Here is a 27,659-nt window from a genome sequence, read left to right as displayed (position 1 = left end):
TTGAACCCTTGCTTATCAGCTTCTTACTGATAAGACTGTGAGTTATTTACCTTCTTTTTTTTAACAGCAAAGATACTAATATTTATCTCATTAGAATGTTAAGACAGTAAATGAGTACCATGTAGTAACATCTTATGCAGTCTCTGAAATGTAGTAAGTCTTCACTAAATATTAATTTCACTTTTTTGTTATTTCATTGATAGTTCAGTTATTAATTCATTATGCACTTAGCAGATATTAAATATTTACTGTGCCAGACAGCAAGAGGCATAGTCCTGAAGATACAAGTTAATTAAGATATAATGCTGGCCCTCAATATTCTCACTGCTTCCTGGCAGTGATGGACAAATAACCAGATGATCTTTTTACTATCAAAATATGCTTTGAGAAGCTTGTATCAGTGTGGGAAGGCAGATGGGCATATAACTTTGACTAGATAAGAGAGTTACAGAAGGCTTCCTGGAGGAGATGCCACTTATCATTTTTTATCTTACATATTCTTGGTGGGAAAGTCCTGCCAAGCAGAGTGATTGGCATATCAAGGGCTTAGAGGTGACAGGGAGCTGGACATGTTAAGAATATTCAGGGAAGTCAGATAATGGTGCATAGGAGGCTAGAAATATGTGTCTGCAACTCAGATCTGGGCTGTGGATTTAGATCTGGGGGTATCAGTAAGCAAATGCCACTGCTGGGCTTCTCCTTCTGGAGCCTCCTCCCAAGGTTCCTTGCTGCCCCTGATAATGCAGACATTGGTACCTAGATGGTGCACGGTAGTGAGGAGAGAAAAGCAATGAAGGAAAGGGTTTGAGAAGGTTGATTTAAACAGTTTAACCATCTACTTACTCTCTTGTCTTTTCAGAAGTGACATGAAGCTATGAGAAGATAATGGTGCAAACAAAATTTGAAAAGTCAAAAGCAGTTCACATAAGTTTGGGTTTGTATAGGTTTTCCTTATCCCTCTTTTGAGGTCCTTCCCCTTTCCCTACTCTTCTGAGGACTTTCTCTTTCTCTTTCCCTTTCCACCTTACCCTGATTTGATATTTTCTTCCTGGCTACTGGTGATGTTTCAGAATCCTCAAATCCTACTGTACAGGGAGCTGTTCTCTGCTGAGCAGCAGCCAAAGCCCAGAGTTTTGGTTTCTAAACCTGGTGCAATATGTAAAGGAATGAGAAGGATTAATGGTTTCTGGTTGATTTCATCAGGCGCTTTTCCCTCTTCATAATCATTCTATCTGCTTTAAAAAATACATAAAAGTAATAATTAGTTTTTCCAATTTTATTATCAAGCAAGAGCTTCAAATAGAATAAGATGATTTATATTAAGCTTTTTAAAATATTGGAATGAACTCTTGGATCCCATTACTCTGTGGAGGCACTGCTGTAAATCCAAGTTCTCCAAGATGGAAACCCTTAGAATAAAGCAGGATCATTTGAGATCTATCAGTGAGTATCATAATGGCCCCTGAAAAACACAGAAGTCAAACATAACTTGACATTCTTATAGGCTTTTTACTCTGAAAAAAATTGAAGCACTTTTTTTAAAAAAAAATAAATTCCAAGTCCTTCAAGATAGAAACCCTTAGAATAAAGCAGGATCATTTGAGATCTATCAGTGAGTATCATGAGTGGCCACTGAAAAACACAGAAGTCAAATATAATTGACATTCTTATAGGCTTTTTACTCTGAAAAAAATTGAAGCACTTTTTTTTTTTGGTATGCTATACGGCAGGGTCACATTTCATTATTTTTCCATGTGAGTATCCCATTATTGCAGCACCATTTGTTGAAAACAATGCCAGTGAGAGACCAAAACTGAGAATTGGACAGTCATAAATCAGGACTGAGAGTGGGGAGGTGGGATGTTAATCAGAAGGAAACTCTCAAAAAAGAAGGACTGTGCTGTGTTTCGAATGAGGTGTGTAAATAGATTAGCAAGAGGAAAAATACCTGATCAACAAAGTATTCTGTTTTATTGACTCCACCCCAGCAAAAGTCAATTTCTGAGACTGTGTCAAGAATAAAGGGTACAGCAAAGCTGTGTAAAGATAATCACGACAGTCCAGGCAGGGGATTTTCCAACTCAATTGCCTGTATATAGTATATAAGCTGCACTCTATGTCCTTTTTCAGCCTCATATTTCTACTCCCTTGGCTGCAGAGATGGCTCCCATGCTTTCTGAATCTGTGTAATTTAGGTCTGACAAAGGGATGGGGAGAGGAAAAGCACTTTTAAGAGTTAGGGAGGGATTTTAGGAACTGGAACAGGGATGGTGCTCAGGGAGGCAGGATAGCCAGGAAGGCATCTTGAAGGAGAGCAAAAAGGAGTTATCTGCAGAATGGGAAGAAGGGTCTTTTGGACAAAAATCAGACATCTGGCTCCTGATTTCTGTTTTGTGTCAGACCTTGAACTGTTAGGGAGAAATGGTAGTAAGTGGATTGGGCTTTTTGTTCAGCAGGGCTGGCAAAATTTGAAATTATAGAAATATTTTCTCATGTCCTTTTCCCCTATTCTGTTTAGGGGTCCAGGGTTCTTAAATGTAAGCTTCCCTCTCCCTCAAAGGACAGCTTCACAAAACTCATTTATTCCAAGTTGTTAATGACCCAATATGTTACCTTCGGAAAGAATATACACATTATGAAGAGAACCTGGAATGTGGGCATCTTAACACAGAGGAAGGGCAGTCCAGTGGAGGAATACCAGACAGGTTCCGTGATGTGTAGATTGGTGTGCTGGTTTGAATTTGTGGTGGACCCCTGAAAAGCCATGTCCTTTAATATTCATTCAATATTCCTGGCTGGGAGATTTTTGATTGTTCCTATGGAGATGTGACTCACCCAATTGTGGATATTTTCAATAGAGGCAAATGATGTGACTCCACCCATTCCAAGTGGGTGTTGATCAGTTTACTGGGATCCTTTAAAAGATGAAGCATTTTGGAGAAAGTCCCTTTTTAGAGCCACAACATAGCCCACGCAACTAGAGACCTTTGGAGATGAAGAAGGAAAATGCCCCCGGGAAAGCTTCATGAAACAAGAAACCTGTAGAGATAGCTAGCAGATGTCGCCATGTACGCGGTGTGCCTTTCCAGTTGAGAGAGAAACCCTGAACTTCATTGGCCTTTCTTGAGTGAACGTAACCTCTTGTTGGTGGCTTAATTTGGACACTTCTATAGACTTGCTTTAATATGGACAATTTCATGGTCTTAGAACTGTAAATTTGCAACTTACTAAATTCCTCTTTTTAAAAGCCATTCCATTTCTGGTATATTGCATTCCAGCAACTAGCAAACTAGATGGCTGGGGAAATATTTTTGAATGGGCTATGAGGGAGCTCCTCCCAGGCTTTCAGGTGACAACAAAATGGTAAGCTGCCCGTCTGTCAGAATTTTTCAGTTATTGAAGTAATACTTGGATACAGCCCTCACCTTCGGTGAGGCTCTGATGTAATTACAGGAGATCACATTCTATGATATGTAGATACAAAACACAGGAAAAAAGACTGGCATGTAACATTGAACATAGTGTCACTGAAATATGTAACATCATTATACAGTAATTAAATCTTAAATCAGAAAGTAAGAGCAGAGCAATATTGTGCCAACAGGGTTTCTTTCCAAAGTACTTGTAGAAAATGAGTATCCAGGAAGGCTGCCAAGTCTTAGAAACTCTTTGGGAGTTGTTTTTAGAGTTTGGTGTGCATCTTTTGAAGTTGGATTTACTTTTTGATATTTGCCACCTCTTATCTCAACAGAAGACAGGTAAATAAAGTCAGAAATCACTAATGCTATTTAGACTTCTCTTATTTGGCCACACCTGGGTCTGGAGAAAATACCAAAAAGAGAAGGGTGAAGAAAAGAAGGGTCACTGGTGGGAAGGAGCAGGAGTGCCAGGTAGGCAGTGGAAGGATGGGTGCAATGAAAGTGGGGTTAAAAGTGTGGTGGATATTCTAGGTAACGTTTCTTGGTAATCATTGCCCAGGCACATGCTTATTCCATGGAATGGGAATTAATGACGTTCACTATCAACAAAAATGACAGGGTGAATAAAATCAGCGAGCACATCAAAATCAGGACCTAGGTTCCTGTTCAGGACCAGGTCTTGTTTCTGGGTCCCAAGACCTTAAAGCTTCATCTTATGGAATCAACAAGAAGACCATCCAACCTCTTCCTGAAGGTAGTGAAGCCCAGTGACCAGGAGGTGACCATGTTTCTGATAGTATGAGGTGATGAGGGGCAAAGGCACCGTCTCCAGGTGCGGAGGTCCAGCTCAGTGGCCCAGGTTAAAGAGATGATTGAGACCAAAAGCAGTATCGGCCCTGAGACCCAGACTGTGACTTGCAATGGAAAGAGACTGGAAGAAGGGAAGACCTTGGCCAACTATGACATCAGAAAGGAATTTTACTCTCCCTGGCTTTCCCCTGCATTGGGGGTGATCATCTTGGGGATGAGTGATCTCAGGAGACAAAATGCTTATTTCCTTTTTGCTCTCACTCATAATCTTGTCCTTTGTTGGCTTGCCCAAATGAAAAAAAGCCATAAATATAAAAAGTAAGTTTTGGGTGGGGTGGGAAGGAAGACTGCAGAATGTCTTTCCAACTTTATTACTCTTTGATTTTAACACAATTATGAGGCAGTGTTCTAGTTTGCTAGCTGCTGGAATGCAATACACCAGAGACAGATTGACTTTTAATAAAAGGAGATTTATTTCATTAGTTCTCCAGAGGAAAGGCAGCTAATTTTCAACTGACATTCTTTCTTACATGGGGAGGCACAAGGTGATCTCTGCTGGCCTTATCTCCAGGCCTCTGGGTTCCAACAGCCTTCCCTGGGGTGATTTTTCTGCATCTCCAAAGGCCTGGGCTGAGCTGTGAGTGCTAAGATGAGGTGTGCTGAGCTGCTTGGGCTGTGCTATGTTGAACTCTCTCATTTAAGCACCAGCGAATTAAGTCAAACATCATTCATTGCAGCAGGCACGCCTCCTAGCCGACTGCAGATAAAATCAGTAGCAGATGAGGTTCATGTACCATTGGCTCATGTCCACAGCAACAGAACTAGGTGCTTTCACCTGGCCAAGTTGACAACTGAATATTACTACCACAGGCAGGATAGTGTAAAAGATAATAATGAAAACAGAAAACGAATTACTGAGGCTTATGAGAGACAGCATTCAAAGTCAACTTTGAATTGGCTTTGAATTCAAAGCTATTTAAAACTGTTCTTATTCCTGGAGATAGCAGTGGACATGGAAGCTGTTTTCCGTGGGGATCTAGAGATTCTGTGCCTCTTGTGGGGACTCCTTGGTGTCAGACGTGTTTCAGGAAGGAATGGACTTTCTGAAAGTTGGGAGTCTGTGGGCCAGTCTCCATCCTGCTTGTCTTAGGGTGTAACAGGTCTTCTATAGGCCAGGTATCACTCTGGATGAGGGGGTAAAGAGTTAACTTCTGGGTTGGCCCCAGCACTCTGCCCAAGTTCTGCTGAAGGAGACTTTTCCTTTCAACTTCCTTCACCACCAGATCCTGCTCCTCTCTTGGAAACTTGAGTCACAGCCTCCATCTTACTCCCTCCTCTTACTCCTCTGCCTCATGACCCTTTTCTCAGGTTCTTGCTGCTCATCATCTTGATTTTTTGTTACAACCTGAGATATCATTTCCTTCTTCTTCACCAATTCTAGTCCTTATCTTCTTTAAAACTTGCTCAAGAACCACTTCCTTCTGGTGGTTTTCCCAACTTAACCTCACCCAGCACAACTCATCACACTTAGGAGTATTCCTCATCACTTTTATGGGTCAGGTGCCCTGTCACGGGCACTGGTCACCTGGCCAGGTGGGTATTATGTCTCCATTTGGACTGTTTCCTCAAGAAAAGACACCATGTCTCCTTTTTCTGGATGGAGTCTCATGCAGGGCAAGGTCTTTGATTCCGTTCTCAAACAGAGAGAGCCCTGGTAGCAGAAACTGGGGAAAGCTAATAAAGATAAGCATTATGAAACACATCATCTCACCTGCATATGGAGTCTGAGGGTTGGTTACTGTGTCTCCTGACAATGGGGAGATCTCTCCCGGATAATGCCTCCTCCCTTTTCAGCTTGGGAGAAAAGCCCGAGAACCATTTCCTCCTCCCTAAACCTGTATGTAGAGAGGATATACAGATTTTCCCTCACGAATCAGAACAGTACCTGAAGATGGGAAGGGTTAATCTCCCCATTAACCTTGGGCTCCCTGAAGACAAATCTTGCAGATTTTCATTAAGAAGTGGACAGCATGAAGCGAAACTGACTGACTCTCCAACAGCGTTTCCATTCTTGGGTACTGGGCTGACAGGTTCTTACTTTCCCTCCTCACTCACTGTCCTGCCTGCCTTCTCCCCAGGCTCCCCAGGAACCTCCTCCCTGCCCCCTTCACCTCCTTATTCCTCAAGGTATAGATGAGTGGGTTGAGGGCGGGTGTGACCACGGTGTAGAAGAGCGAGATGAACTTGCCCCGCCTTTGATTGTAGCTGTGCGTGGGTTGCAGGTAGGTGTAGATGGCTGAGCCACAGAACAGGCAGACGGCGGTCAGGTGGGACCCACACGTGCCTAACGCTTTCTTCCGGCCTCCGCGGCTCCTCATGCCCCACACAGCGCGGGCCACGGCGCCGTAGGAGGCCAGGATGACAGCCGACGGCAGCAGCAGGATGACCACGCGGGCAACAAACATCTGGCGCTCGGTGGAATCTTGGCCGCCGCCGCTGCAGATCAGCTTGAGCAGCGCGGGTAGCTCGCAGATGAAGTGGTCCAGTTGGTAGGGCGCGCACAGAGGCTGCGCGGCCAGAAGCGACGTTTGCGCCGCAGAGTTGGCGATGCCGCCCAGCCAGGAGGCGCCGGCCAGCACGCGGCAGAGGCGGGGCGAGGCGAGCCCGGCGTAGCGCAGCGGGCGGCACACGGCGGCCGCGCGGTCCCTTGCCATCACGGCCAGGAGGACGCTCTCGGATGAGCCCAGCGCCAGCGACACGCACAGCTGCGCCATGCAGCCTGCCCGAGTCAGCCGGCGCGCCCAGCCCAGCAAGTTAGCCAACAACGGCGGCACCACACTCGCGGTGAAGCCGGCGTCCACCAGGGCCAGGTGGCACAGGAAGTAGTACATGGGCGTGTGCAGGCGCGGGTCGCGCACCGCCAGCAGCACCAGCGCCGAGTTCCCCGCCAGGGTCATCAGGTAGCAGAGGAGGACAAGGGCGAAGAGGCCTGGCTGCAGGGAGGGCCAGTCGGAGAAACCCAGCAAGAGAAAGCGCTGCTCTGTGCTCTGGTTGGCCTAAAAGAGGAAAACTCCAAGAATGTTAGAAAGGACCAGATGTAAAGGGTGATACTGTCTCTCACAAGCAGTAAAAACTGCGTGATGTGGGGTTGGGGTGGGGAAAGGGATGGACTCATATTCCATGTTTCTGTACCATTTTGTTACCTCATTTACAGCCTTGATTTCTTAGTTTAGGAATAGAGCCAAATATTTACTATTTTTGGTTTATATATTTACAAGATCCTATGTGGAAGATAGAACCTCCATTTTATAGAGGAATAAATTGAGGCCCAGAAAAGCTAAGTAAATTGTTTCAAAATTGTAGCTAGTCAGTGGATGGCGGGGCTTGTACTCAGGCCAACCTTGTTTCCAAATCTGGTTGTAGGGGCTAAAGAAGAAATCTAGTTTTCCTCCCACGTGACCACCCTTCAGGTATTTGAAGACAGATTGCACATTGTGGCTCCCTCTCCCTTCTTTGAAAATGTGCGGTTCTAAAAATAAGTATAATACCCCAGGTTTGGTCAAACAAATACTTGGTAGATCAGAACTATCACCTCCCTTATTTTAGATGCCCTAGTTTTATTAATGCAACCCATCACACTGCTGACTATGGATGCATAATCTGTACTGATTAGAGACTGCTTTCATGCCCATGTCCCTCCTGCCCTAAGATCTAGAGTGATGATATTGAGTAGCACAGATCAGCACATGCATTCCAGCCTTTAAATCTATAACCAGCTGTTAGAAGAAAAACACTAGGCCAGAAGCCATGAGACCTGACTTCTGGGTAGCATAACTGCCATTCGGCAGTTATTTGACATGGGGAAGTCACTTCATTATCCTCTGCCTCAATTTTTTCATGCACACAATGAAGAGTTTGAAGTAGATGAATTCTAAGTTTCCTGTCCTATTCCCCCTGGCTCTAAACTCAATAAATATTGCTAAAAAATAAAATAAAGAGGGGAAACAGAGCCTTTAATTCCTTGAGAGTGTTGTCAAATCATGTGTCCTAACAGTACAGAAACCATAATAGTTGATGTAGTAGATAGAAGTTAATAAAATATTTCTACTGTGTGTTTTATGATGGGTGTCATCAATACATGGATAACAGTTTAGACATCACATTTGGTATTCTTAATTTAAATATCATAACCTCTTAGCTTTTTATTTTCAGAGGGATAAATCCCTTCTTTTACTAACAAACTATCATGTTTATATGGTTTTCTCATTTACCATTACTAGGCTGAGGCATGTATTAATGTGATTAAGAAAAATGTTTCTGGAGCTGGACTGTCTGAGTTAGAGGCTTGCAGATGTCATTTCCCTGCTGAGCAACATAGGCATGTTACTTAATGTATCTGTTCTTCAGTTTCCTTATCTGTTAAATGAAGTGGAGTAAGTAGGTTAAGCAGGGTAAAAATTCCTAGGACATTGCTTTAGAACATACAGTAAGTATTCTATAATTAACTATTACCATCCATATTTCACAAATGAAGAAACAGGGTTTTGGAGGGATCCTACGCTAGGAGTGACAGATCAGGGATGAAAATTTATATCCTTTTCATTTATTAACCCTGATCTTCACCCTCCTGTAAATTATAATAGTCCTTTTTATAGATTAGTGTAGTAGGCTAATTGAGGTTAAGAAACTTGCCCAAATCATCTAGTATGTATACACTGACAGGATTTGAACCTAAATCTGATTGACTCTGAATTCCTTGCTTTTTTTAAAAAAAATCTGTCTCTATTATGTGTGGGACCATGGAGGATAAAAGAACCTGCAAAGTCTGATCTTTATTTATAGAAAATTTGACAGTCTTGGGGTCGTATGGGAGAAAGATAAAGTGCAAGAAGTAATAGTCATGCTTATTGTCCAATGGTGGCTTTAGTGTTGAGTTCAGAAAAGTAAATTCTCCAATGCTACGATCACCTAGACACGCACCAACCCTAAACCACTCCCCTCCAAGCACATCAAACTCTTCTCACACAAAAATGCACACACTAATAAAATTCCACAGAAAATGCTCCTATTACATGTATGAACAATCATCAAATACATAGCTCTACATAGCTCACATAAACATATAACCCATCATCCCCCTCATGCATACACAAGGCAAATCAGCTGTACAAAATATTCTGCAACGTGTCTCCAAACCTCATTTGGGATACTAGAATGTGCTCCTTATCCACAAGGCCATTTTTCCCCATGGCAATGTAATGACAAACTAACCTTCATTTCTTAGTCTCTGGCACTGATCTTTAGACCTTCAGTTTCCAGGTGGTAAGTTGGCCTCTTGATTCTGCTCTGGTTTCTCTGAGTTCAGAATTGTGATGGGAAGGGTTAAAGAAAGATCCAATTGTATGCCTGTGTTGATTGCTGGAAGGGGTGCCTGAGAACAGAGCCAAGCCCTCAGGAAGACGATGTGGGGTGGATGCCATCTTGCTGGTCAGCAGAAGAATAGATAAAATGTCTTTGGATAACAAGCCCTGTGAAACATTAAGATTCAGCAGAGTTGCTGATGTCTATTCCTGGAGTGCCCGTAATAGGGTCCCAGCAATGTGAGAACTACAGAATACATAGAATCAGCATGAGCCAGTGGTGGTAGAAAAAATATTCTCTCTGATTCTAAAGGGCATAGCTGTTGGAGACAAGGGGGAAACTTGATGGTAAGTAATGAGTACAAACAGGGGAATCAGTCCCTGTGCTATTTAGAAGAGAGGACAGAGCTCTGGGAAATCTGTGTCCCACATCTTAATTAGTGCTTGGCATAGAGGTGTCCAGAGAGAAGTCCCCCAGGGGGAGAAGTGAAAGTCATTTTAGGATAGTGCATCTCTGCCAGTGTGTGGAGGACAGAGACAGCATAGTTCCTTTTCACTGACATTTCTAAATCCTATGTTTTAGCTGGTTTGGAATTTCATTCTCTGGTTGAGTGACCTTAAGCAAGCTGCTTAGCTTCAGTGACTCTCAGTGTCATCATTTGTAAAATGTGAAGCTGGGCTGAATCACTATCCTACTTAAATACAATTCTAATTACACTCTCTCCCTGCATTTGTTCAGCTGACCGTGGCTGGGGAAAAGCACATTGCTATGCTGAGAGGTTTCGCTCTACATCCACGACCACTAACTGTAAGGGGGTGATGTGACGCTATCCAGCAATCAGAGAATATTCCCTATGGCCCTCTCTTGTTCTCTTAGGTCATTCATACATGCTGTTTTAGTTAGTAAGCTGCCGGAATGCAATATACCAGAAATAGAACTGCTTTTAAAGAGTGGAATTTATTGAGTTTGAAGTTTGACACTTTTGACATTTCTGAATCCTATGTTTTAGCTGGATTGGAATTTCATTCTCTGGTTGAGTGACCTTAAGCAAGCTGCTTAGCTTCAGTGACTCTCAGTGTCATCATTTGTAAAATGTGAAGCCAAACCAAACAAAAAACAAATCCTTATCTGTTAGAGATGTAGATATTATGAAGTAATCCTCCCATTGGAACACATCTTTGATGCTCATGTTATTGACCTCTGCCCACTACCCCTCCTTGTGGCTGTCACCCCCTCCTCACCCCTCAAGCATCTCTCATTCTTTGGAGAATTTTGCTCCTGGCTCATGCTCACTCTCTCCAGCATCCATATAGATTATACTTCCTACAACTTCTCCTCTCAGTTCCTTCTCAGTTAGAGGTCTGGGAATTTATCACTCTCCCTCCCCTCCCCCACATCTTTGCTTCTCCTTAGATTCCCTGGTCCATTGTTGTAATTACTCCCCTGCACTCCTGCTTTCACTACTCCTGCCTCCTTTTACTTTGGTATACTCTCTGGGCTGAATCACTATCCTACTTAAATACAACTCTAATTTCACTCTCTCCCTCCATTTGTTCAGCTGACTGTGGCTGGGGAAAAGCACATTGCTATGCTGAGAGGTTTCGCTCTACATCCATGACCACTAACTGTAAGGGGGTGATGTGACGCTATCCAGCAATCAGAGAATATTCCCTATGGCCCTCTCTTGTTCTCTTAGGTCATTCATACATGCTGTTTTAGTTAGTAAGCTGCCGGAATGCAATATACCAGAAATAGAACTGTTTTTAAAGAGTGAAATTTATTGAGTTTGAGGTTTACCGTTCTAGGGCCATGCAAACAGTCAAATTAAAGCAAGGGAATAGAAATGTTCAATCCAGGGAAAGATACCTTGGTTCAACAAGATCAGGGTTTCTCTCTCAACTGGGAAGGCACATGGTAAACATGGCAAACATGGTGACATCTACTAGCTTTCTCTCCAGGCTCCTTGTTTCATGAAGCTCTCCCAGGGGATTTTTCTTTCTTCATCTCCAAAGGTCTCTGACTGCATGGGCTCTTATGGCTCTAAAGCTTTTCACAAAATGGTTTCCTCTTAAAGGGCTCCAGTAAGGAACTCCATCTTGAATCGGTGGAGACACATCTGAATGGAAATCGTCTAATCCAATTTACTACCCAAATTGGGTGAGTCACATTTCCACGGATAATCAAAAAACTCCCACCCAGCAATACCGAACGAAGATTAAATGGCCTGGCTTTTCTGGGGTCCACAATAGATTCATACCAGTACACATGCTTATTCATTTCTCCTCAAATCCCCAATACTCCCTCTCTCTTAGATAATATCCTTTCTCAGACAATAAAGTTAATTAACATTTCACTGAAATTAAGGAAATCAGACAAAACTCCCACAAGCTCTCACTAACACATCTGCTCCCCTACTTGCAACTATGCTCATACACTTTACTTTTTTCCTGATACTTCTCGGAGTAAACTATTTGTGTTTCTGTCTGATGCTCGTTTCTCCATTTGTCCACTGGCTTCCATCCCTTTGTGTTTTTGTAAGAATATAATTCTATCCTTCCCCCTCCTCCTGATCATTATTTTCTTTCTCTAGCAGATCTCCATCACACATAAACAAATGTTTATTTCTCATAAAAAATGATCTTCTCTTGACCTCTCTTCTCTCCAATTACCATCTATCTGTGCTGGTTTGAGAGGATTTATGTACCCTAGAAAAGCCATGTTTTAATCCTAATTAATCTTGTGGGAGTAATGGTTTCTTCTAATCCCTATTCAGTACTATAGACTGGAAACTTGATTAGGTTATCTCCATGGAGATGTGAGTCAATCTATTGTAGGTATTAAACTTGAGTAGAAGGAGATGTGTCTCCACCCATTCTACATTGGTCTTGGTTAGTTTACCAAAATCCTATAAAGAAGTATTTTGGAGAAAGCTTCAGAATGCTGCAGAGCCACGAAGCAGAGAGTCCACCAGCCAGTGACATTTGAAGATGAAGAAGGAAAATGCTTCCCAGGTTGCTTCATTAAGCAAGAGGTCTGGAGAGAAAGCCAGCAGATGCTGCCATGTTTGTCATGTGCCCTTCCAGGTGAGAGAGGAACGCTGAATGTCATTGGTTTTCTTGAACCAAAGCATTTTTCCCTGGATGCCTTAAATTGGAGGTTTCTATAGACTTGTTTTAATTTGGATAATTTCACAGCCTTAGAACTGTAAACTAGCAACTTATTAAATTCCCCCTTTTAAAAGCCATTCCATTTCTGATAAACTGCACTCTGGCATCTAGCAAACGAGACCACCATCCCATGTCTAACCTGCCTTTATACCACAACTCTTTGAAATAAATGCCTGTACTCACTGTCTTTAACCTTCCCTCTTGCTACCTTGAATTGGCTGCAGTAAGGCTTTGCCACTGAAACTGCTTTTGTCAAAGGTCACAAATGACTTTCACATTGCTAAATTATCAGGTCCAGAGATTAATTTTTAGTCCTCATATTTCTGGACCAAACAGGAGCATGTGATAGAATGGATTTTTCTTTCTTTTTGGAAACACCATTTTACTTAACTTCCAGAGCATCAAAACCGCCTGACTGTTCCTTCTCAGTCTCTTTTGGTCTCTCCTCATCTTCCTGCCAGTTGCAAGGGTTCATTCCTTGTACCACTTCTCTTTTCTGCATGAACTTTCCTAACTGATCCCATCCAACTTATGACTTTAAACACTATTTGTATGCCAGTGAGTCCACATTAATATTGTAGCTTGGCCTTTTCCCCTTAAGTAAAATTGTAGATGGAACATTATCATTTTGTTATCTAATAGACATCTCAAGCTTAATATAGAACAAAATGAACTCCTTATGTTCCCCCCAGATATGCTCCTTGTGTAGACTTTTTCATCTGTTTGAGGCAATTTATCTTCCCTACCATTCAGATAAAAATCTTGGAGTACAGAATATTCTTTGTCTCACTAAAATACAATCTGTCAGCCAATTCTGTTGGCTATAGCTTCAAAAACATGTCCTGAAACTGACAAACTGTCTTCATCTGCAGAGCTACCAAACTAGTTGGGTCCAAACCATGATCATCTCTCACTTGGATTATTGAAATAGTCTCCTGATTCTGCCCTTATTCTTTTTGGTGTATTCTCAGATAGAGACCAGAGTAACTCATTTAAAACACAGCATGATTTAGATCATGTCACTTCTCTGTCGAAAATCTTTCAACACTTTTCCACCTCATAATAAAAATTGCCTCCTAATTAAACTTAAAAGGCTGTACATCAGAGTTTCTCAGTTTCAGCTCTTGACATTCTGGGCTGGTTAATTCTTTGTTGTAGGGAGTTGACTAATATGTTGTAGGATGTGTAACAGCATCCATGGCTTCTACCCATTAGATGCCAGTAGAACCCCTCCCCAATTGTGACAATCAAAAACATCTCCAGACATTACCAAATTCCTCCTTGAGGGCAAAGTCAACCCTGTTGAGAACCACTGCCACACCTGATGTGACCCCTTGCTCCCCTCTGGCCTTCTTTCCTCCCCCTCCCACTCATTCACTCCACACCAGCCACTCATGGCCTTCTTGCTGTCTCTAGACCATACCAGATCCATGCCCACCTCAGAGCCTTTGTTCTTGCTGTGCATTCTGCATGAAATGAGCTTCTCTTGGATAACTGCTTGGTTACTTCTTTTATTTCCATCAGAAAATTTATTTCAATGTCAGATCCTCAGGGAGGGTTCCTTTGGCCACCTAATCTAAAATTTAAATCTTTTCCCCTGGTATCCCTATTCCCTTCCCTGCTTATTACTTTCTCCTTAGCACTCACCATTTTCTAGGAGACCAAATATTTTACTTGTTTACTTGTTCACTTTACCTCTCCTACAAAAATGTAAGCAAGTAAGCTAGTTGAAGATAAGGGTTTTTTTTTCTTCCTACTTTGTTTAATGCTGTATCCACAGTGTCTAGAACATACCCTGGAACATAGCAGAGAAGTTGTAGGTTTACATGAAAGTCATGCAAAAAATACAATGTTCCATAAGCCTCACTATTGTTGAAACTTTGTGTGATACTTTGGTGATACACCAATCACGGATTAGTGTGATACTTTGTTACAATTGATGAAAGAATATTAAAATATTATTGTTAACTATAGTCTATATTTTGCATTTAGGTGTATTTTTCTCTCCTATACCGCTCTACTAGTAATGCCCTATAATAGTGTCATACATTTATTCTAATTCATGAAAAAACTTCATATATTTGTACTGTTAAACACAGTCATCATCCACAACAGGGTTCATTGTGTTATAAATCCTGTGTTTTACTATCTGACTTTCTTTCTAGCAACATATAGGACCCAAAACTTCCCCTTTCAACCAGATTCACACACATAATTCAGTGCAGTTAATTACACTCATAATAATGTTCTATGTCACTACTGTCCATGTCCAAACATTTATAATCAATCAAATTAGAAATTCTGCACAAATTAACCATCACACCCCATTCTCTATCCCCATTCTATCTCCTGGTAACCAATATTCTAGATTCTAACTCTATGAGTTTGCTTATTATAATTAGTTCATATTAGTGAGATCATACAACATTTGTCTTTTTGTATCTGTTTTATTTCACTTAACGTGATATCTTCAAGGTTCATCCATTATCAGAACTTCATTCCTTTCCACAGGTGATATTGTATGTCTATATCACATTGTGCTTATCCCTTCTTTAAGTCATCTGTAGTTGCTCTTCAGAAAAATGCCTGTTCATATCCTTAGCCCATTGTATAATTGGATTGTTTGTTTTTTTGTTATTGAGTTGTATGATTTCTTTAAGTATACAGGATATCAAACCTTTATCCAATGTGTGATTTCCAAATATTTTCTCCCATTGAGTTGGCTGCCTCTTCACCTTTTTGACAAAGCCTTTTGAGGTGCAGAAGCATTTGATTTTGAGGAGTTCCCATTTATTTCTTTCCTTTTGTTACTTGTGTTTTGGTTGTAAAGTTTAGGAAGCTTTTATTATTTTATAAATATTTTATTTTTATATTTTTATATTTTATTTTTAAAGCTCCTATTACTAGGTCTTGAAGACGTTTCCCTACATTTTCTTCTAGAAGCTTTATGGTACTAGTTCTTATATTTAGGTGTTTGATCAACTTTGAGTTAATTTTTATATAGGGTGTAAGGTAAGGATCCTCTTTCATTCTTTTGACTATTGATATCCAGTTCTCCCACGTCCATTTATTGAAAAGAATGTTTTGTCCTGGTTCAGTGGATTTGGTGGCCTTGTCGAAACTCAATTGATCATAGATTTGGTGGTCTGTTTCTTTTCAATTCAATTCCATTGGTCAATGCTTCTATCTTTGTGCTAGTACCACGCTGTTTTGACCACTGTGACTTTATAATAAGTTTTAAAATCAGGAACTGTTAATCCTTTTGCTTCATTCTTCTTTTTTCGGATGCTTTTAGCTATTCAGGTTTCTTTCCCTTCCAGGTGAATTTGGTAACTAGCTTTTCCAAATCTTCAAAGTAGGTTGTTGGAATTTTGATCAGTACTGCATTGAATCTGTAGATCAATTTGGGTAGAATTGACATCTTAACTATATTTAACCTATCTATCCATGAGCAGGGAATGTCTTTCCACTTATTTAGATCTACTTTGATTTCTTTTAACAATGTTACGTAGCTTTCTGTGTACAAGTCCTTTACGTCCTTAGCCAAGGTCATTTTCCTAGGTACTTGATTCTTTTAGTTGCTATTTTGTATGGATTTTTTTCTTAACTGACTCCTCAGTTAAGTCATTGCTTGTGTGTAGAAACATTATGATTTTTTTGCACAATAATTTTATATCCTGCCACCTTGCTGAACTTGTTTAGTAGCTTAAGTAACTTTGTTGTAGATTTCTCAGGATTTTCCAAGTATAGTACCATGTCATCTGCAAATAATGAAAGTTTTACTTTCTCCTTTCCAGTGTGAATGCCTTTTATTTCTTTTTCCTGCCAGACTGTTCTACTTAGAACTTCTAGTAGAAGTAGAATAATAGTGGTGACAGAGGGTATAGTTGTCTCGTTCCTGATCTTAGGGGGAAAGCTTTCAGTCTCTCTCCATCAAGTATGCTGTTGGCTATTGGGTTTTCATAAATACCCTTTATCATATTGAGGAAATTACCATTGATTCCTGCCTTTTGAACTGTTTTTATAAGAAAAGGATGTTGAATTTTGTCAAATGTTTTTCAGCATCAATTGAGATGATCATGTGATTTTTCCCTTTTGATTTGTTAATGTGCTGTATTACATCAATTGATTTTTTTGTGTTGAGCCATCTTTGCATTCCTGATATAAACCCCAAGTGGTCATGGTGTATAATTCTTTTACTGTGTTGTTGGATTCAATTTGTTAGTATTTTGTTGAGAATTTTTGCATCTGTGTTCATTAGGGAGATTGGCCTGTAGTTTTTCTTTCTTATAGCATCTTTACCAAGTTTTGGTATTAAAATGATGTTAGTTTCATAACATGAATTAGGTTGTTTTCCTTTTCCCTCAATTTTTGGAAAAGTTTGAGTAGAATTGATGTTAGTTCTTTTTGGAATGTTTGATAAAATTCTCCTGTGAAGCCATCTGGCCCTGGGTTTTTTTTTTTTTTGTAGGAAGATTTTTTGATGACTGATTGAATCTCTTTACTTGTGATTGGCTTGTTGAGATCTTCTGTTTCTTCGTGAGTCAGTGTAGCTTGTTTATGTGTTTCCAAGAATTTTTCCATTTCATCTAAGTTGTCTAGTTTTTTGGCATATAGTTTTTCTTAGTACTATCTTATGGTTTTTAAAAATTTCAATTGGGTTTGTGGTACAGCACCCATCTCATTTCTGATTTTGTTTATTTGTACCCTCTCTCTTTTTTTTCTTTGTCTGCCTTGCTGGTGGCCCATCAATTTTATTGATTTTCTCAAAGAACCAACTTTTGGTTTTATTGATTCTTTTTATTTTTCTTTTGTTCTCCCATTCATTTAACTCTGCTTTAATCTTTGTTATTTCTCTTCTTTTCTATTTGCTTTGGGGTTAGTTTGCTGTTCTTTTCCAAGTTCCTCCAGTTGAGCAGTTACATCCTCAATTTTTGCTCTTTCTTTTTTTAATATAGGCATTTAGGACAATAAATTTCCCTCACAGCACAGCCTTTGCCACATCCCATAACTTCTGATATGTTGTATTCTCATTTTCATTCATCACCAAATAGCCTCTGATTTCTCTAGCATTTCTTCTTTGACCCACTGATTTTTTTAGAGTGTGTTATTTCAATTTCCAAATTTTAAAGAAAATTCTCATTCTTTGTTACTTATTGATATACAGTTTCACTCCATTGTGGTCAGAGAAAGTGTATCACACTTGCCATACTTGATAGGTCAGATGCATATATTCTTTTCCCTCTTTCTCTTCTTGTCCTTTAGGTTATCCTTACCAGTAATCTTCAATTCTGTGCCCTCCTCCAGACCTCCCTCTCCTATCTTTTTCTCCCAACTGGCAGAACTCCCTTTAGTATTTCTTGTAGGGCTGGTCTCTTGTTGACACATTGTTTCAGAATTTGTTTGTCCATGAAAATTTAAAAATCTCCCTCAGTTTGGAAATACAATTTGGCTGGGTACAGAATTATTGGCTGGAAGTCTTTTTCTTTCAGGATCTTAAATATATCATGCCACTGCCTTCTCACCTCCATACAGCCAGTTGAGTAGTCTGAACTCAGTCTTATGTTTTTTTCCTTTATATGTAGTAGGTTGTTTTTCTCTTGCTACTCTCAGGATTTTCTGCTTCTCTTCAACATATGACAGACTGATTAGTATGTGTCTTGGGGAAGGCCTATTTGGATTCATTCTATTTGTGCTTTGTTTGGCTTCTTTGATTTACATATTTATGTCTTTTATAAAGGTTGGGAAGTTTTCCCACATTAGCTTCTCAGCAAATCATCCTAGCCCTTCACTGTTCTCTTTTCCTTCTGGGACACCAATGATTCTTATATTTGTGTGTTTTGTTTTGTCAATCATTTCCCTGAGATCCAATTCAAATTTTTCCATCTTTTTTGCCATTTGCTGTTTTGAGTGTTCAAAATCAGTTTTTCTGTCCTCTTGTTCACTTATTCTTTCTTTTGCCTCTTCAGATCTGCTGTTGTGTCTTGAGTTTATTTTTTATTTGGTCTATTGAATTTTTAATCTCTGTGATATCTGCTATTTTTCTATTTATTTTTTCAAATTCTTCTTTATGCTTTTCTAGTGTCTCTTGATCTCCTCCATGTCATTAGCTATTCCATTGATTTTATTTAGTAGAGTTAAATGAACATATTTGATTAGTTATTCCAAAGTCTGTGTCTCCTATGGTGTTTAAATTTTGTGATTAGGCTGGGTTATATCTGTCTGCATGATATGCATAGTAATCTTCTATTGTCTTTGAGGTATATAAATATCTTGATAGGTTTACTTTGGAAGTTGATTTCCTTCAGTAGTCTAAACTTTATATATGATGGATGGAGGTGGAGCAGGATGTGGGGTGCAGGGCGCACAACAGTGTGGTGATGAGTTGCAGTGCAGGTATAGATGCAGGTTCGGGATGCTATGCTGATGCCTTTGAGCATGGGGTGTGGGTTGTGGGGTTGTGGAGGTGTGGTGTAGTAGCTGAAGATATGGGGTGCAGCTCAGGCTGACTTTGGAGTGGAGGAGCAGTGTGCAGAGTGGGAGACACAGAGATACAGTGCTGTGGGAGGCAGATGAGAGGTTGAATGGATGCACAGGGGTTGATGTGCACGTAGGATGTGAATGGGCTTGTGGATTGCGGGGGTCATGGTTATCAGGTAGTAGGGTAGATGACACAGAGGTTGGGGTATGTGATGAGGCCTGGTTGTGCATGTGTCCTTGCTTAGAGTGGGTGGATCCAGAGGGTCCTGGATATTGATGTGGGAGTGTGTATGTGTGGGCACAGGTCACCAGAGTTGCAGGGTCACCAGAGTTGCAGGACATGGGTCTGGGTGGAGGGTGTTGTTGGGTGGGCAGTGCCTTGGCACACATGCATGGGTGTCAGGGGTTTGGAACAGGGGTGCACATGTATACACATCTGTAGAGGGTGGGGGCTATGTAGAACAGATTCACCCATGAGCACCTTGTGCTGGGGGTGGTGCAAGTGAGCACACTTGCGGGACAGGGGTTAGAGTGCAAGGATCAAAAAGTCAGTGCATAAATGCTTGGGCACCCAGTGGTGGGGAGGATGTGGATGTATGAGGGCATGGGTCTGGGAGGCAAGGCCTGGTGTACACTGATCTAGGAAGCAAGGCCCTGTGTGTACATGCACAGAGCTCAGGGCAGCAGACTGGGGTTGCATTTGTGTGGGCTGGGGGTGGGGGTGGCCTGGTTGTGAGGTCAGTGCTTGCTATGAGCTGGGGGACATAACTGGGGATCATGCACATGCTGGATTTTGGAGGACCATAAACTGATATACATATGTGCTGAGCTTACTGGGGGGTGGATTGGGGTTGTGCGAAGGTATGGACTGGGGTTGGATGTAGCCTAGATATGAAGATAAGGGCCTACAACCTTTATGTGCTGGCACCCACCTGCAGGGGGCAGGGAGGGGGAGCTGGATCACAGGAAGGCAGTGTCAGGGCTTGCACAGAGAGCTGGATTGGGCTGGGGTAGGCATATGTGTGTTTTGGGTGGGTACATGTGGGGGCATGGTAGTAGGGCAGGGGCGCTTGGAGCGTGAGGGGGCAGATGATGGAGTTCAGGTGCACAGGGAGTGGGGTGTGGGGTGAGTTGCAGGTTGTGGAGTTGTGCCTGTGAGAGTAGCCTGTTGAAAGAACATAGCTTGGCTTAATGCCTAGTCTCTGTTCCCCTGTCCTTGTAGTACTGAAGGCTCCAGGCTTCTGTGTGGAAAGGGGGACATTAGGCTGTTTGCACCAGCCAGATGGTCCCCGGTTCTCCGTATCTCAATTCTTTAGATTTTTCAACCAGGACCAAGACCCTCACAGGTTACTTATACCCTGGAATCGTTGTCTTAATCACCTTCCTGTCCCTTCTTTACCTGGTCCTTGGAGCAGGGATGAACTCGGCCTATCTTATTCTGCCATCTTCCTGGAACTTATCCTTTCTTCTTTAGATGGATATCTGGGTTGCTTCCAGCTTTTGGCAATTATGAATAATGCCACTTTGAACATTAGGGTGTGAATGTCTGTTTGAATGTCTGTTTTTAGTATTTCCAGATGTGTATCTAGTAGAGGTTGCTGGATCATATGGCAGTTCCATACTTAGCTTCCTGAGGAACAGCCAAACCGTCTTCCACCACAACTGCACCATTTTACATTTCCATCAGCAGTGAATGAGTGTTCTTATTTCTTTGCATCTTCTCCAATACTTGTATATTATGCATAAGAATAACTTCAAGGATGACCTCTTGACTCTATTTGAAGTCTCTCTGCCACTGAAACTTAATTTTGTTTCATTTCTTGTCCCTCTTTTGGTCAAGAAGGTTTTCTCAAAGTGATGATGCCAGGTCCAGGCTCATCCCCAGGAGTCATGTTTCACATTGCCAGGGGGATTTATACCCATGGAGCCATGTCCCACAAGGAGGGGAGGGCAGTGAGTTTACCTGCTGAGTTGGTATATAGAAAGAGGCCACATCTAAGCAACAAAGGAACTTCTCTGACATAAACTTAGGCATAATCATAAGTAAGCTTAGCTTCTCCTTTATAGGAATAAATTTCAGAAAGGCAAGCCCGAAGTTCAGGGTCTAAGCCTTTCAAATTGGTAGTTCCCTATGCTTGTGAAAATATCAGGAATTCCCCAAGAGGGGAAATTTAATATTTGCAACTACTTTTTTATTCTCTGCCCAAATTACTACCACAAGATCTTGAAGATGCTTCCCTACATTTTCTTCAAGGAGTTTTGTGGTCCTGATTCTTACATTTAGGTCTTTGGTCCAATTGGATTTACTTTTTGTATATTCTGTGAGATAGGATTCCTCCTTCATTCTTTTACATGCAGCTATCCAGTTCTCCATGTACCCTTTGTTGAAGATACTATTCTATTCCAGTTGAGTGGACTTGGCAGCCTTGCCAAATATCTACTGGCCATAGATGTGAGGGTCTACATCTGAACTCTTGGCAGCCTTGCCAAATATCTACTGGCCATAGATGTGAGGGTCTACATCTGAACTCTCAAGTTGATTCCATTGATCAGTATGTCTATCTTTATGCCGTTGCCATGCTGGGTGACTACTGTAGCACTGCAATATGCTTTAAATTAGGAAGTGTGAGTCCTCCACTTCATTCTCCGGTTTCAAGATATTTTTGGCTTTTCAAGGCCAAAATATCTTACGCTTCCAAATAAATTTGATAATTGACTTCCCCAGTTCTGCAAAGCAGGCTGTCTGAATTTTTACTGGGGTTACACTGAATCTACAAATCAATTTGGGTGGAATTATTTTAATTCAATTAAGATGAATCAATTGAACACAGATTGTCCTTCCATTTGTTTAGGCCTTCTTTGATTTCTCTTAGCAATGTTTTGTAGTTTTCAGTTTATAAGTCCTTTACATCCTTAGTTAAATTTATTCCTAGATATTTGATTATTTTACTTGCTATTGTAAATGGAATTGTTTCCTGATTTCCTCCTCAGAATTTCATTACTAGTATATAGAAACACTACTGGTTTTTGTGCATTGATGTTGTATCCTGCCACTTTGCTGGACTCATTTATAGTAGCTTTGTTATAGATCATGTCATCTGCAAATAGGGAAAGTTTTACTTTTTCCTTTCCAATTTGGATTCCTTTTATTTCTTTTTCTTGCTAGACTGCTCTAGCTAGAACTTCTAGCACAATGTTGAATAACAGTGGTGACAGTGGACAGTGGATATCTTGACAACAAGATATCCTTGCCTTGTTCCTTATCTTACAGGGAAATCTTTCAGTCTTTTACCATTAAGTACAGTGTTGGCTGTGGGTTTTTTATATATGTCCTTTATCAAGTTGAGGAAATGTCCTTCTTACATTTTGAAGTGTTTTCAACAAGAAAGGATGTTGGCTTTGTCAAATACCTTTTCTGCATCAACAGAGACAATCATGTAGTCTTTTTCCTTTGATTTGTTAATGTGGTGTATTACATTAATTGGTTTTCTTGTGTTGAACCACACTTGCATACCTGGGATAAAACCCATTTGATAATGGTGTAAAAGTCTTTTAATGTGCTATTGGATTTGATTTGCTAGTATTTTATTAAGGATTTTCACATCCATATTCATTGGAGACATTGGTCTATGCTTTTATTTTCTTGTAGTATTTTATATAGCTTTGGTACTAAGGTGATGTTGGCTTCATAGAACAAGTTAAGTAGTGTTCCCTCCTCTTCAATTTTTTGTAAGAGTTTGAGCAAGATTGGTATTATTTCTTCTTTGAATGTTTGGTAGAATTTACCTGTGAAGCCTTCTTGTCCTGGGATTTTCTTTGTTGGAAGATTTTTGATGACCAATTCAATCTCTTTACTTGTAACTGGTTTGTTAAAAATGACTGTTTCTTCTGGAGTCAGTGTAGGTTGCTCATGTGTTCCTAGAAAATTGTCCATTTCATCTAAGTTTTCTAGTTTATTGGCACACAGTTGTTTATAAAATCCTCTTATGATCCTTTATGTTTTTGTTTCTCAGACTGTCCAGCTGTATGGGTTTCTTACTCTTCTTTCATTGTGTCTAGCTGCTTTTGTCTGGAGAGCAAATTCTGGGAGGAGGGTCATTCCAAGAGGATTTCCCAAAACAGTTTTTCCCAATAAAACAGGGCCAGGTCTCCATGAAGGGGCACAAATCAGTTCCTAATAGTCTTGGGGAAATCCCAAGTCTTGGATCCCAAGTCTTGGGGAAATCCCAAGTCTTCAGGAAAGACACCAAAAGATTTTTGATGACTCCCTGAAGCTGAGCTTTCCTGTCCTTCAGAACAGATGACACTCTTTAGCAAATGGTTTCCTTTAGCCCTAAGGAGGCCTGGTATCTTTGAACATCTACCCACTTCTCCCCTGTCAGGGGCAGGGTTAAAACAATGGTTGGGCTGTCCCTGTCCAGGTCAGGCTAAAACAGTGGTTCAGCACTAGGACTCAGCAACCTAAGCCTTGATCAGCGCTTGACTATTCCTTAAACCCCCCACCCCCATTCTTGGGGAAGAGGACTTCCACGTCCCTCTTTATCACAGTAGCCAGAATAGGGACCAGATCCTGAGGTGGCTCACCTCAAGAGTGGCGTATGGGCACCAGCAACTGCTGCAGAGTGAGTCACTCACAGTTCCTTACCTCAGTTTCTCATCCTCTTTGTCCCACTCTTTCCTGGATGACCTACAGTGCTCTCCTAGTCTTTGAAGCCCCAGAATACTTGTTTTAGATAGTTTCTTCCTGCCCACTAGCTGTTTTTGGACGAGGAGTGAGTATTGGAGCTCCTTAGAAGTCCATCTGCAATACTTTTTCAGAATACATTTCCTTTAACGTGTCCAAGACTGGTGGTTCCTTTTTGTCTTTTAGATCATATTTCAAATAGAAGTGGAGGTTCCTAAGCTGGGGCTTATGGGGGATAATGAAAGGACCACCAAAAAAAGCATGGTGAGAGGATTCTGTAGATGAGGGTACCTGTGGATAGTGTGAGGTGTGTGAAAGCCCTGTGTGTAATTCCAAGGGAAAAGCACTGGCTTAGAATATTTGCCAAGCACAGAGGGAATGAACAGAAGATATTTGTCATAGAGGAAACCAACCAAACTGTGGTGTCAATTAAGACCTTTTCTACTCATTAATTTATCTCCCATACTACCCTGTTCTAGTTTGCTAGCTGCTGGAATGCGATATACCAGAAATAGGATGGCTTTTAAAAGGGGGGATTTATTAAGTTGCAAGTTTACAGTTCTAAGACCATGAAAACTTCCCGATTAAAGCAAGTCTATAAAAATGTCCAAATTAAGGCATCTAGGGGATACTTTGGTTCAAGCAGGCCAGTGAAGTTCAGGGTTTCTCTCTCAACTGGAAAGGCACTTGGCAAACATGGCAATGTCCACTAGCGTCCTCTCCAGGTTTCTTGTTTTTTATGAAGCTCCCCCAGGGGCATTTTCCTTCTTCATCTCCAAAGGTCTCTGGCTGTGTAGGTTCTCGTGGAGCTCTTGTGGTTCTGTTGCATCAAGCTTTTTCCAAAATATTTCCTCTTTTAAAGTATTCCAGTAAACTAATCAAGACCCACCTGGAATGGGTGGAGTCTTATCTCCCTCTAATTAAAGCATAATACCTACAATTGAATGTGCCACATCTCTTGTGGAGATAATCTAATCAAATTTCCAGCCTACAGTGCTGAATGGGGATTAAAGCAAACTGCTGCCTCAATAAGTTTGGATCAGGATTCAAATGTGGCTTTTCTAGGGCACCTAATCCTTTCAAATCGGCACACTGCCCCTATTGCTAAAGGAGCCAGACTGGTGAGTAGAGGAGGAGGGTGGGTGCTCACCCATTCCTCCTTTCCACTGCAGGCAAGCTGTGATTGGGAGGCGGAAGAATTTAAAATCTCAATTATTATAAGAGTCTGATCAGCTTATTTACTTAAATAAGTCCATTCTTGGGGCAAACATGACCAGAAGTCTTCTTACTATCAAGAGGTGGTAGGCCCCATATTTCACCCAGGGGTTGGGAAAGAAGTGTCCCACATTTGCCCAGACAGTTAAGTAACAGCGTACAGTTGCTTTCTTTTAGAATCCTACTCTTTCAATGTATTGATACACTTTTTACATGTTTATTGTCTGTCCCCAACTAGAAAGTAAACTTTGTGAGGGCAGGTAAATTGCCTGTAAATTAGGATTGCAAATATTCTGCCTTTTTGATTGCATGTGAAAATACTTTATAAAATAGAGTGAGGCATTTTTACTGCTGATATATTTTTGTTGTTTTAATAAATTTAAATAAAATTTATGGGAGCACAACTTACATGCAATAATTTATACCTATTTAAAAGATACAATTTAATGCGTTTTGACAGATAAACATTCTTTGAAACCATTGCCACAATCAATATACAGAACCTTACTAGCACTCTCAGAGTTTTCTCTACCACTTTTCAAGAGGTCTTGACCTGGGGCAAACACTGATCTGTTTTCTGTCAGTATAGTTTGGTTTGTATTTTCCAGAACTTCATATAATGAGCATATATCAAAGAGCATATATCATGTGCTCTTTGACCACTATATTTCACTCAGCGTAATGCTCTTGAGATTCATCCATGTTGTTGCATGTATCAGTAGTTCATTCCATTCTGTTGCTGAGAAATATTTTATTGAATGGTGTCATGGTCTGGTTCATTGTCAACTTGTCCAAGTGGTGGTAACTGTTTTTCTAGTTGGGCAAGTGCTGGCCTGTCTGTTGCTATGAGGACATTTCATAGAATTAAATCATGATCATGTTAGCTGAATCCACAGCTAATTCCATTTGTAATCAGCCAAGGGGAGGGTCCTCTTCAATGAGTGATGGTTCGTCTAATCACTGAAAGCCTTTGAAGGAGGAGTCAGAAGAGACAGGCTCTCTTCCTGCTTTGACCGGCGAGCCTCTCCTGTGGAGTTCATCCAGCCCCTCCATTGGAATCATTGGCTGCACAGCCTGCCCTGTGGATTTTGGACTCTGTGTACCCACAGTTATGTGAGACACTTTTATAAATTTTATATTTGTGAATGTTTCCTGTTGATTCTCTTTATCTAGAGAATGCTAACTAATACAACTTGGTACTAGGAATGGTTCTTAGGAAAAAGAATCTTAAAAATGGGTTTTTATGAATGGTTTTCTACTCTGATTAGACACAAAGGCACTAAGGACTCTGATTTCCATAATCAGAATGACACTCCCAATCCATGGAGTGAGTTGGCAACAGAGGTAGTCAAAATATCACCATGCAATTCTCCTAATGCTTCACTTGTACGAAGCCAGCGCCTGGGCAAAAATGTTTTTGACACTTTTACAGAGTTTTGTGGAAATAAGAGGTATAGAGATGTTGGCTGGTTGTTGTTAGATATGCTGGATACATTAAGGAGTGAAAAGGATGGGCTTAAGGCTTCAAACGAGAAGCTTAAGCACCATCTGACAGATGTAGAAGTTTCTATGAGTAGCCTGAAGGAAAATCTTATTTCCTGTAGCCATAGACTTGAAATTTCTGAAAATCAAATTCAGAATCTTATTGTTAGAGCAGCAACTTTGCAAGATAAACTGAAATCTCAATGTTACATGGTGTCTGCCATTAAAGTGAGGGTGTTGATTGGAAAGGAGTGAGACCCTGAAAAATGGAATGATGACATACAGATTGATAATGATGTCAGGGTGAGGTTGAAACCCTAGTTCATGCTGAGACTTTCCTAGGTAATCCTGTTATAGTCTGCCCTGAGGACATAGCCACCCCACCTCCAGCATGCCTTGAGGAGTTGGCCACCCAACCTCCTCATGAAGGAATTAGCCTAGAGTGATTAATCCTGTTTCACCAGATGAAACTGCAAATGAATGCCCTGAAGCAAATGACTTAGAAGATATTTCTAATTCTTTTCATGACCCATCTCTACCACCCCTCATTACTTCCAGACCTATAATAGACTAAAGTCCCAACAGGCCTCAAAGGTGAGGTACAAAGTACCACACATGAGGAGGTACATTATACTCCAAAAAACCTGTGTGAATTTTCCAAATTATGTAGACAGAAATCAGGGGAATATGTATGGCAATGGATTTTAAGGGTGTGGGATAATGGTGGGGGAATATAAGGCTGGATCAGGATGAATTTATTGATATGGGCCCACTAGGCAGAGATTCTGCATTCAATGTTATAGCTTGAGGTGTTAGAAAAGGTGTTAACAGTTTGTTTGGATGGTTCATTGAAAGAAGGATCAAAAGGTACTGATATTACCTGAGGTTGAAATGCCAGTACTGCCCTGGTATAATGTAGATGATGCGATCCAGAGGCTTAGAGCGATTGGAATGTTAGAGTGGATTTATCATGCAAAGCCTGCTCTTACATCCCAGGAATGTCCGGAGGATGCACACTTTGCCAGAACAGTGAGAAATAAA

At 41.0% G+C, this 27,659-nt stretch overlaps 1 protein-coding gene across 1 annotated transcript in view; it reads right to left on the bottom strand.

The window, feature by feature from the left end:
• Nucleotides 1-6,315: 6,315 nt before the first annotated feature.
• Nucleotides 6,316-27,659, bottom strand: part of LOC143683181 (putative olfactory receptor 2I1) — a 33,371-nt gene continuing 12,027 nt past the window's right edge. The window contains exon 4 of the mRNA XM_077159397.1: nt 6,316-7,285. Coding sequence (XP_077015512.1) covers nt 6,341-7,285 — 945 coding nt within the window. The 3' untranslated portion in view covers nt 6,316-6,340. The remainder of the gene's footprint in view (nt 7,286-27,659) is intronic.

Source organism: Tamandua tetradactyla, chromosome 5 (genome assembly GCF_023851605.1).
Source record: "Tamandua tetradactyla isolate mTamTet1 chromosome 5, mTamTet1.pri, whole genome shotgun sequence".
In the NCBI taxonomy this organism is placed as follows: domain Eukaryota; kingdom Metazoa; phylum Chordata; class Mammalia; order Pilosa; family Myrmecophagidae; genus Tamandua; species Tamandua tetradactyla.
The sequence above is the reverse complement of the archived record's forward strand: the minus strand, read 5'-3'. Positions and strand labels throughout refer to the sequence as shown.